General features: G+C 42.6%; 1 protein-coding gene across 2 annotated transcripts in view; it reads right to left on the reverse strand.

The window, feature by feature from the left end:
* LOC147618160 (uncharacterized) overlaps window positions 1-12,251 on the reverse strand; it is a 35,544-nt gene extending 23,293 nt beyond the window's left edge. Inside the window, exons 1-2 of one of the 2 annotated variants that reach the window (XM_086774586.1) lie at window positions 11,794-12,250; window positions 8,401-8,559 (exon numbers count right to left, since the gene is read on the reverse strand). In XM_086774586.1, coding sequence (XP_086630712.1) covers window positions 8,401-8,559; window positions 11,794-12,186 — 552 coding nt within the window. In that variant the 5' untranslated portion in view covers window positions 12,187-12,250. Of the gene's footprint in view, window positions 1-8,400; window positions 8,560-11,793 lie in introns of both variants that reach the window. The other variant, XM_086774587.1, reaches the window with a different exon arrangement.
* Window positions 12,252-12,585: the final 334 nt, after the last annotated feature.

The raw sequence follows: 12,585 nt of genomic DNA on the forward strand, positions 1-12,585 counted from the left end.
TGTGATCTTAGCCAATGGGAAATTTGCAACAAATTGATGAATATGCAATGGAAAATATGCAACAAACTGATGAATATGCAATGGAAAATATGCAACAAATTGATGAATAAAATGTGTAATTGTAGATTGATCACACTTTACCATCATACTAAAGTTCGGTTGAGCACGGAGGACGGTGGTGGATGGGGTGGTTGAGGAACTAGGAGGTGCCATTTGGGGACATGCCGCTACCAGACTGGCCTGTAAAGTTGCTAGTGTTCGCTGATGCTAGAGGTGCATGAAGTGTTGACGCTCCAAAGCCGCGAGTTCTGCACGTTGTCGGTCTTCTTCAACCCTGTGTTTGGCTTCCTCGACTTTCCGTTCCTTAGCAAGTTCCCATTAGGAGAAGCATGTATTAAAATTCTGTGGGGCCCTGCTCTTTAGGCTTTTCTGCCTCTTTTGCTTGTTGAAGTTGTAGCTTTCGCGGTTTGTTTTTCTCCATCAACTCTTGGATGAAATCTTTGTTGCTTTGCGGAAGCATTGTTTCTTCTTTGGTGGTGTCTTTGTTGCTTTCTTCTTCAATGGTGTCTTGTTTGAAGCTTTCTTCTTCTCTTGACACGCTGGTGGATGGTCAGGTGGGTTTTGTCGACCTCAATTTTACCATCCACGGGATGCTCTCACTTTAGGTAGCCAAGCTGGGTCATTGCTAGAAGCCTTGATAGCAATGTAGCATGAAACTGGTATGATCGTGTAACACACAGCAAGGCCTTCTTTATACCTTTATGTTTGAGTGAGTCTATTTAATTCTTGAATAAAGAGATAGAGCTGAAGCCCCATTGGACAAGGGGAAGAGAAAGCATGGTGATGATGGGTACCATGCCAAGAAGTTCAAGGAAGTCAAGGCAGGTTAGAAATCGTTCTAGTTTGAGTCATATCGCGGGGAGTATGATGCTTCCAAGGTTATGGCTTTTATTACTCAATTTGATATTGCCTTCAGTGATGTGGACTGTCACGTGCACCCTGCACTGGGTTACACAGCGACACACTGGCATCATCATCAGTGCAACATTTGTACAGAAGTTATACCTTTTTCTAGGAATATTTGTCATATGCCGTGACCCCACTGTGAGCCCTCAATCCAGGGACAATTAGGCAATGAACTACGTAGGTCAGCCTCCTCTGAGCCAGAGATCAGTCTGGAGTCCATCCTCTTAACCCACTTGGAGAATTCATCAAGTTAGTGGATGCAACAGTTAGCCTTAGCAATAGATATGCATTAGTAGCATAAATAAAATCATTGCATGCCTATGGGCCAGCCCATGGCTTCATCATCCTGTCCAAGGGCTGTTTACAGCCCTGGACAGCTAATAGGGCCAGCCGACAGGCATTTGGAGCAATCGGGCTCTAGTCGGCCAGCATATACAGCAGGTGGACAACCTATCTGGTGATTATCCTCCAGTTGGCCAGCCATGGGACACAACCGCAACATGTCAAGATCAGTAGAGCAGTCGGCCAAGCATGAAAAGGACAGCCAAATGTCTGCCCGGCATTCAATATATACCTAGATGAATCCAAGAACATGCCCAAATTCACCTTTTAGGAACGTGCATGTTATATACTCATGGTAGTCAACCCACAAGACTATACAACTATCAAATCCATTATGCATAGTATGGACTAGATACTACGACATCCCCACTAACGTCATCAGTGCCCAATAGTGGGTGTAGAACACTGTATCAAGATATGCTCACACACGCACTCCACACACACACACACACACATAAGAGCATATATTCACACAAAACCCTTCGTACTGAGTTTCTGTCAAACCTCCGGAGATGTAGGGCAGACTCAGCCATAATGAAGCCTAGCACTAAGGGAAGTAGCAAATAGAAAGAATTAGTTCAGCAAATAAGTAGTTGATAGAGCAAATGCACCACTAAAGATAGAAAGAATAAGCACAATACCAACTGGCCGCAACTCGGACAAAAACTTCACAATGTGAAATCTACATGTCCGCTAATATAACCGAATTATACCTAGATGAATGCAGGAACATGCCCAAATTCACCTTTTAGGAACGTGCATGTTATATACTCATGGTAGTCAACCCACAAGACTATACAACTATCAACTCCATTATGCATAGTATGGACTAGATACTACGACATCCCCACTAACGTCATCAGTGCCCAATAGTGGGTGTAGAACTTTGTATCAAGATATGCTCTCACACACGCACTCCACACACACACACACACACACATAAGAGCATATATTGACACAAAGCTCTTTGTACTGAGTTTCTGTCAAACCTCCGGAGATGCAGGGCAGACTCAGCCATAATGAAGCCTAGCACTAAGGGAAGTAGCAAATAGAAAGAATGAGTTCAGCAAATAAGTAGTTGATAGGGCAAATGCACCACTAAAGATAGAAAGAATAAGCACAATATCAACTGGCCGCAACTCGGACGAAAACTTCACAATGTGAAATCTGCATGTCCGTTAATACAGCCGAATTATATACCTAGATGAATCCAAGAACATGCCCAAATTCACCTTTTAGAAACGTGCATGCATTAAACATTTATTTTTTTATAATATTTGTCCACAGCTACTGGCCGACAGCCCTAGAACTGGCGGATCAGCAGCTTAGTTCCATATATAAGCAGTCACATAAATTCAGCATAAATCATTCATTGTCAACGAAGTCTCAAGTTAGCATACAAGTTTGGCAAGTTAGCATACAAGTTTGGCTAACATTGAAGCTCCTCTTCCATTCTCAGCCAGCATATGTGCAGTCCTACAACTATTCTGGACTTGCATAAGTGGCCCCGAAGAGTCTCCTGCAAAGCCCTTGGATTGGTGGATACTCACCCGATGCACGGTCTTCCTCGTCCTTGCGTATCGCTTGTTCTCAAGCATTGTAGCATCAAAATCACTAGCAAGATTTTCGGTGAGCTGGTTTTGGTCAGGTACTAGTCTTCATCTTGCACACGAATTTGATTTGTTACCATGACCTCTGAAGTTTCCGAGAACCCCGAGGGTCAACAGCATGGCAGTCATCCATCTATGGATACCAATATTGTTGATCTCGATGCGGGTGATCACAGATTTGTGGATTTACACGCACACACTTTATTGGAATCACGCACACAACGTATTGAACAAAGTTTACTTGTTCTTTCTCAAAGTTTACTACAGACCATGCAAGCGACTCTCCAGTAGTTGGTCGCTAATTCAGGTTTCAAAGCGTCTCGGTTGATACTCCAAGGGCATCTACCGCTAGGGGTCAACTCAAGACACCGAAACGCCCGGGAATCAGGAAGTGGCAGCTATGCTCAAGAGCATGAAGCCTCATGTGTTTCACGGGAAAGAGAATGAGCGTAATAAAGATGCAGTGAATACTTTTTTACAAAAGTGGACGAACTTGCACCTTTTGAAGCGTTCTCCTAATGCTATTCGCGCTCTCAAGGCAAGTCTTACGCTTGAGGGCAAGGCCTACAAGTGGCGTATGAGCCTCGGTGAGAGCAATCGACCTACGTCATGGGCTTCTTTTGAGACATTTTTTCGGAAAGAATTCTTACCTAAGAACGAGAAGGATCGCAATTGGAGTGCTTGGGACAACTGTAAGATGGAAGGTCTTATGTTGAATTTCTAAGTATCGCGAGATAATTCTCAAGCTTGAGGGTTTGGATGATTTTCAAAAAGTACGAGGTATTCTGTGTGGTTTAGATAATGAATATAAGACCAAGGTTAAAACCCAATATCCTAAAACTTTAGAAGAGGCCATCAAGAGTGCGCAAATCTTCGATGATAATATTAAGAAGAAACGCACGGCCAAGACACCTTGGGTTGGAACATCCAACTTCATTAGTTCTAAGGGAAACAAACGAAAGGGGGCCAAACAAGATAGTGATGCGGTTAAGAAGACTAAGGGACCAAGGAGCCCCTTGTCTCTGCAAGATTATGAGCGAGGTAAAAAGGAAAAATTATGTTTTATTTGCATGGCTGTTGATCACAATAAAGAGAATTGTCCAAAGAACCATTGCAAGGATGTCGATAAGGGCGGTAGTCAGGCAGTGCACATGGTGCAAGTCTTGCCACACTTGAGGGTTCTCAAAAGTTTTATGAAGTTCAAGTATGCTATACCGATGCCACGCATGAGTGTTGTGTAACCTCTACGATGTGGATACCCTCTTTCGGGCCTTATGATTTGGTTCGGATGCATGGACACATCAACGAACGAATAGCTCATGTCATGATTGACAATGGGGCTACACATAACTTTTTGAATTATCACTTAGTTAAAAAATTAAAATTGCCACAAAGCCCTAGTGATCATAAATACATGGTATCTCTTGCTAATGGGCATAATAAGCATGTATGGGACACGGTGGTTAAGCTCATTATTCAGGGACATGAAATGCACTTAGATTTTCAGGTTATGCATATTACTAGAGCTAATGTTATTTTGGGTCGTAAATGGTTGTTTTTATTTAGGACCATCTCTTTCTCGTAGTTATCTAGATAATACTTTTGATTTTGAGGTCAATGGTAAACAAGTTCGTTTGCAAGGTGAGCACAATGTGTCCCCATCTCCACTCATTTGTTCTGTTGAGGTGGACCACCTTGTATATGCTCATGAAATAGAAAATCTATTTTTGTGTTACATGTTTCCTTCAGTTTTGTCTCATGATGATACTAGTGGTGGTAATTTTAATTCCAGTTTGTATATCTCTACCAAGGGTACAAAAAGGGATACTTCTCTTCATGATTTACAGTGTATTAACTCTCTCAATTCTATCATATGTAAACAACATGTTAGTGCTATGCATAGTAATGAACAAGCTTAAATTTTTCCTAAGCTCACTCAACAACTTTCTAATTCTTTGCAAAGTCTTTTGCTTGAATTTCGTGATGTGTTTCCAAGCGACTTGCCGTCTAGTTTGCCCCTAGAGCACAATGTCCAGCATGCCATTGAAGTGTTCAAGGATGCTAAACCAATCTGCAAACCTCTGTATCAGCTTAGCGCTAGTGAAGCTAGTGAGGTAGAGCGTCACCTTCCTGACTACCTCACCAGGGACTTCATTAGGTCTAGCAATTCGCCATGGGCATCACCAATTTTATTGGTGAAGAAAAAAAGATGGGTCTATGCGTTTATGCGTGGACTATCGTGGTTTGAATGCAATCACGATAAAGAATAAGTATCCATTACCGCGAGTTGATGAGCTTTTTGATCAACTACAAGGTGCGCGATACTTTAGCAAGATTGACTTAAGAGGCTATCATCAAGTTCGCATCCGCATGGAGAATGTGCCTAAGACAGCTTTTTGTACCAAATTTGGGCATTATGAGTTTTTTGTTATGTCGTTTGGTCTAACTAATGCTCCAGCTACGTTTCTGACGCTTATGGATAGCGTGTTATGCCCGTATCTTGGTCGATTCGTTGTAGTATTTCTTGATGATATTTTGATCTTTAGTTGCACCGAGGAAGAGCATTTGCAACACTTACAATTAGTATTCGATTTACTAAGGCAAAATGCACTTTATGCTAAAGAGAGCAAGTGTGAGATTTTTGCCTCGAAGATCCATTATTTGGGTCACATAATCTTGGCAGAGGGAATTCAGATGGATCCTGCGAAGGTAGATGCAATCCTTAAGTGGCGTCATCCAACCAATCTGGAGGAATTACAAATATTCATTGGGTTGGCAGGGTTCTATCGTCAATTCATCCGAGATTATGCTAAGTTAGTGGTTCCAATGATGGACCAATTAAAATCTAAGGGTCACAACTTTGCTTGGGGTGATACCCAACAACAAAGTTTCGATCGTCTTAAGGTTGCCATAGCTACCGCACCTGTGTTGGCAATAGTAGATCCTATCAACCGTTCATGGTTGAAATGGATGCTAGTGACCATGCAGTTGGTGCTGTACTTCTTCAAGGAGGAAAACCGGTAGCTTTTGAGAGCAAGAAGTTGGATAGCGCTCAGCGGAATTATTCTGCATATGAAAGTGAGGTTTATGCCATCATTTATGCTCTAGGGAAGTGGAGACATTATCTCCACGATGCTGAGATTGTCTTTGATCATGAGAGCATCAAATGGTTGACAACTCAAACTGATTTGAAAGGTCGTAAAGCTCGGTTGGCAGAAATCCTCCAAGAATTCGACTTTCAATTAAGGTATCCCAAGGGCTGATACAATGTCGTGGTGGCTGATGCCTTAAGTCGCATGCCTCAAGTCAAATCGTTGAGTTTCACGAAGTTGAAAAGTGAATTTTTAGATTCACTCAAAGGCAAGTGCGAACATGATCAATCATATGCAAAGGTGTGGAAATTTGTTAAATGTCGGGATCCCTCACACTCCGTAGTAGCGAGTGTAGACGATAGTTCCACATCCAGCTCTTCTCTTTCTAGGGACGCGCTTAATCGTTGGAAGCATTTTTCCATCGATAATAGGTACTTGTTACACAAAGGAAGAGTATGTGTACCCTCGGACTCAAACACTAGGCGCCAAATACTTTATGAGTTGTCATGATAGTCCCAAGTGTAGGTCATCCTGGAATTAGGAAGACCTATGCCTTAGTGAGAAGACAATTCTATTGGCCTCGACTTCACAGGGACGTCCAAGAATATGTTTTGCATTGTCAAAAATGCCAGGTCAATAAGGCTGAGCGTCTTAAGATAGGCAGGCTGTTACAACCATTAGAGATCCCTAATGGTAAGTGGGAAAGCATCTCTATGGATTTTATTGTAGGTCTACCTACAGCTAGCAGAGGTCATGATGCCATCTGGGTTGTAGTGGACAGGTTGACCAAGATGTCTCGGTTTACTCCAATCTGAGGTGGGCTGGCCTTAGGACTGGCCCCCTACTATGTGGATGCACCTACAATGCTCTACATGCATCTAAAGCTAACACTTAACACATATATACTCCTGAATGATGCTTTCTCCAAGTGGGTTAAGAGGACTGACAACTAACTAACCGTTAAAACTTAGAGACTGACCTACGTAGCTCCTGCCTAATTGTCCCTGAACTGAGGACTCACAATGGGGTCACGACGTATGACAAATAATCCAAGAAAAGGTTCTACTTCTGTACAAATGCTGCACTGAAGATCATGCCAATGTGTCACTATGTACCCTAGTGCAGGGTGCACATGACATCGGCAAACACCCCGGAAGTTTCTAAAACTTCCAAAATATTTATGTTTTATGTGTAAGTTAAGTGTATGTGTGTGTGTATCCACCCTATGTGTGTGTGTGACATTATTAATGTATATGTGTGTGTGTGAACACCTGCTAGCGGTGAACACCCTTATAACTAGATAAGATAAGTGTATGCCATTTGTCATGTCCCCATATGTGAGTGTGATTTGTAAGGGTCAAAGGATAAGGTTCTAAACCTACAAAAGCATGTACTTGGTGTAAGCTTATACACATTAATCTAAGCTTTATTGAGTCCTGCAGTTTTGAGCTTTGTTCTCTCTATCTTTTTCTCTCTTCTCTCTCTCTCTATCTCTCCATACACACATGCATGATGGAGTTTCACCCACCATCGTTGTTCATGCTAGACCCTAATCCTAGGTCTGGTCTTCAAGGACCACACACACTGGCTGGCAGGTAGGCATCCCAGGCCATCAGCGCAATGCACCCAGCCACCAAAACACAAGTCATATAGCTACGAAATCTCTAAGTAAAACATGCTCACATGCATGATGCACTTTAATGCAATGTGAATCTCTTGTTCTCTTAGCTTGTACAATGTCGTGTGGACATCCATTCTCACTGGCACTGTCCAGAGAACCCCAGGGATCAGGACCAAACCGTGACATCTACCTCAGCTTCTAAACAGTTGAACCCTCTAAGGAACTGTACGACCTGATCATCTGCACCCCCTTCTGTTGTACAGCCATCTGCAACGTCATTTTACTGCATGGACTGTGTACCACAGCTTCTGCTCAGTATCCAGACCTTATACCCAACATGTACTTGCTCTCAACAGTTCTGAACCTGTGAAATCCAGGGTTGACATCATTTGTACAGACTACTGATGTCATTATTCGTACGGAAATCTTCCCTGTACCTGCTGGTGGTTGTTGGAGATGTTCCCGAGTACACATCTATTGTTCACGGCTATTTGCCCTCTCATTTGGGTGGTCTAGCGAAACCCAAGTGCCCGAGGTGTCCTTTTGGCAAAGCTTCCTGCTGATTTAAAGACTAAAGTTCTTACAAACAAAGCTCTAGAGTTCTCCCCTTGCTTAGTGGCTCAGGCGGTAAAGATCTTTTCCCTAATGAGTTGCACACAGGGATCAAGCCCAGTTCTGACCTGGTCAGTACAATTCAGACTAGAACAGGCTGGCATAAGCAAAAGACCATTGAACCATGAGTGCAAACCAAAATTTCAAAAGAAATCACCTTAGTCATTAATTTTTTCACTGTAACATCCACAGTGCCAGCAGGTAAGAGCACCTCCAAATCCTTCACATCCAAGGTTGAAGGGCCCTCCGGAGGGAGATTTCGTATTTGTATTACTAACGAATTCATCACTTCACATAAGCCATACTCAATAGAGACCTGCACAATCGACAGCAAACGTGATTATGTTACAATGGCACGCCAAGTTAATCAAAATTATTATTTTTAATTAAAGCATTCTGTTGAAATATGCAAGTGAATGGGTGTGTGCAGGAACAAGCCCTTAGCAAGAGACTATAAAAGGGAATATGTAATTAAGTGGGTAGCAGTGAGAAGAATCTACTGATGAAAGAATCAAGGGTAGCATGAGTGAATATAGGGGTGTGGAAAGATTCCAAGAAAAGGTGCCCCCAGATGTAGGGGAGGTGGCACAACTCAAGGAGAAATCAGTGGGATTAGATGCTTGGCATCTTGTGGATGTAAAACCTATAAATTGAGGCATTGGCCTAATAAGAAATTGCTAGTTTTTGAGTATCCATGCTTACATTAAGCTATTAGATTAATTGCTCACTAATCTCATCTTAATAATCTACTTGTTAATTATGTTGATTCTTGCAAATTGATCCACCATAGTCCACTCTTGCTTGCATCTCAACATGGTATCAGAGCTAAGCTTAGGATTCATCTGATTTTTGAGCCTAATTACCCTACTAATTACTTTACTAATCATAATTGGGAGTTAATCCATTTTTTTAGCTCTCTTTAACTAAACCTCTGCACTCCCAACTGGTGGAGGGGCTTGATCTCCCTCCATCCTTAACATTAGACTAAATCCTCTCAGCCAAGCATAGCCATCTTCACCACGCTTCAACCTGTTAGGTCAATTCGTCAAACCGCCATCGGATGGAGCTGATTTTCGTGAATCCGTCGGCGCCTTGTTTTTTGAGAAAAACTTCAAATACATCATCACTACTTGGAATTGGAGCTATTGGAGCTAGACCAAAGGATTTTTGGGTGTGCTGAACATGTTGGTAACAGATTTGAGAAATTCCTCAAGGAGAAGTGGCATCGAGCTCTGCAACAAATCTGCAAGTGACTTTGATAAAACAGAGATTAAGCATTCAATGTTTGGTCAAATCTTTTGTTTCTTAGCTTGATCCTCTACTAGACTAACTGCTATTGATGCCCTTGAAAGGATCTGAGCTCATTTGAACTCTAAGGCACCAGATCTGGCCTCCCCGTATATTCTATTTTTCGCACACAAAACAAGAGATTATTTCACTAATCAGTGATTAATTAGCACTAATCACTACATTTTGATGCAATTGATGGTTCAAATTTACCATTGAGTATCTGATACAGATCTCTATCACTTTAGATTGCAATTCGGAGATGGTTTGATATCCCAATCATTCAGTACGAATCAGTTATCCTTGGCTTTATGCAATTTTTGGTGTATTCATGTTTATAAATTTATTGTAATCATCATTTAACACCAGATTGGAGTTATAAAAGGATAGACACTACCCTTGAATCTTGAATTAGATCAAGAGGTAAGACCCCCTTCACATCATCATGAGCTAAATTTAACGGGGAGCAGTTCCATACATGGCAAACAAAGACCATGTATTTGCTCATGAAAAAAAATTTGTGGGAGCTAGTTGAGGGAAGAGATGAATGTCCATAGAAGATTGGGAAGAATGAGTGGAAGAACAAGAATGAGAAAGCATTAGGACTCATTACACTTAGCTTAAATGATGAAATCATTCACCACATTGCAAGGATACAATGAGCTAAAGATGCATGGGATGAACTTAACAAATTATTTGGCACTCAAGCAAAAAATTCAAAGATAAATCTGCTAATACAATTCTACAAACTTGACATGAAGGAAAGTAAACCTCTAACCATACACTTGAACAAATACAAAAGCATTAAGCAACAACTGCCAGCCATTGGGAAGAAGGTAGCAGATGACGAGACACTAGCAGTGCTTCAGCCATTGGGAAGAAGGTAGCAGATGACGAGACACTAGCAGTGCTTCTGAAGAGTATGGACAAGGAAAAGTATGAGAACATTGTGGCAACCTTAAAGAAGTATCAGATTTGAAGCTGCATGAGATAGAAGGAGCTCTACTAGAGCAAGAGAACAAGGTCAAAGAGAAGAAAGGGTTGGACGCAACAACTGGAGAGGAGAAAGCATTCTACACCCGAGGAGACCTCGCACGAGAACGAGATCGAGGACGAGGAAGAGGCAAGGGAGGAGGAAGGACCTTCACTTGCCACAACTGTGGGAAGCCAGGACATATAGCTAGATACTGTTACAGCAAACCAAATGAAGAAGGATCAACATTGGCAAACTTCATGAAGACTCCTAAGGTAGAGGAGTCAGAACATCTTTTCTGAGAGAGAAAGAGAGAGAAACCCCACAATCCAATGTAACCTGCCCCAGCAGAGTAAAACCACCTCTGAGCCACCGATGATACAGGCCATGTGGTAGATATAGGTGTGAGTACTTTAGTCAAGGTCACGAGCACTTGTAGTAGCCTTGGACACATAGAGAGTGTCAAAGACTGAGTTAGGGACTTGAGGCACTGGTCGAAGACTACCAAGTAAGAGGGAAACTTGGTATAGGGTCCAGGTGTGCTAGAGTTATTCACTTGAGGAGAGGTGTTGAAATATGCAAGTGAATGGGTGTGTGCGGGAACAAGCCCTTAGCAAGAGACTGTAAAAGGGAGTCTGTAATTAAGTGGGTAGTAATGAAAAGGTGAAAAGAATCACTGATGAGAAATTGCTAGTTTTTTAGTATCCATGCCTACATTAAGCTATTAGATTAATTACTCACTAATCTCCTCTTAATCATCATCTAATTGCTTGTTAATTATATTGATTCTTGCATTTGATCCACCATAGCCCACTCTTGCTTGCATTTCAACACGTTCAAGCACGACATGTTCACAGTCTAAGACCCATTTTGAACTGCAAATGTGTGGATGTCTGACATGCTTGGTAACAACTAAGCTTGGACTATAAGAGGACATAGAGTTACTAGTCAACTCTTAAAGTATCTAAGGCTTCAAAACTAACAAACCTCTAGAGGGAGGCTCAATACCAGATTGAAAGTCAACTCTCTATCCTCTTTTTTGGGTCCACAACTACTTGGTGATGTTCACCTTCTCTCTCTTTCTCTCTCTCTCTCTCTCCAATTTTCCATGACTCAGTATTCCCATGAATTGTTGTACAAATTCTTGTAGACCCACTGGGTCTTTTGAAGACGTTAACACTACTCCCTCTCTCTACTCTCTCTCTCTCTCGTGTTAAATCAAAAAATATGCAAAATTTGCAGGAGAGAGACATTTTTTTTCCCCCTTTTTAAAGCAAGCAGAAGGGCTACCTTGACTTTGGAGGGATCGATAGCAACCTCACGGCTGGTGCGGGTGCCTTCAGTGGAGGTGTCGAGGGCACAGAAGGCGGTGATGGCCTCAGAGGCGGTCTGCACGCATCTGAGGAAGGGCGAGCAGACGACACGTGTTATGTTCCAGCCCTCCCGCCTCAGCCTCCGCCCGACGTCGCGCGCCCTCCACTTGCCCAGCTCCGTGAGCGGGGGATCCCACGGGCGTGGTGCCGTGAGCACCCAGTTGCGATCCGCGTCGTCCATGCGGTCTCCATGTCTCATAACAAAAAGGTGCTGCATGCGAGGCGGCGCTTCCGTTTCCCCTTCGTCTGCGTCCTCTGATGATGATCCCAGCACTGATGATGATGGTAGATCAGCCTGTGCTTTCTCCATGGCACCCTCCTGCACTCTCCCTCTCCGCGATTTTGTTTTTACCCCCAAAAAAGTAATTAAAAAAAAAGTGTGTGTTAACGGTCCACATTTGTGTGGGCATCTATTGAGCTCAATTCGAGAAAGCGACGAGTCGTAGTCCGCCACGTGTCAGCTCTCCAGAGGAGATTCTCTCCGCACTTTTCCTCACGTTCCGTCATGTCCGCCACGTAGGCTTCCGTCCCTTGACTGAAAGGCTCAGCGGGACAAAAAAAACTCCCTCGCCTTCACAAAAGCCATTGAAGTATCCTGCATCCTTTTTTTCCTCGTACTAACCGGCACCAAAACATTTTTTGTGTGCTGCATTAAACACTTACTTGACATTGAAAACTTGAAAACTTTAAGAACTCTAGTTTGCGAGAC

Source organism: Cibotium barometz, chromosome 35 (assembly GCF_041138505.1).
Source record: "Cibotium barometz isolate CiBa-2024 chromosome 35, ASM4113850v1, whole genome shotgun sequence".
Lineage (NCBI taxonomy): Eukaryota > Viridiplantae > Streptophyta > Polypodiopsida > Cyatheales > Cibotiaceae > Cibotium > Cibotium barometz.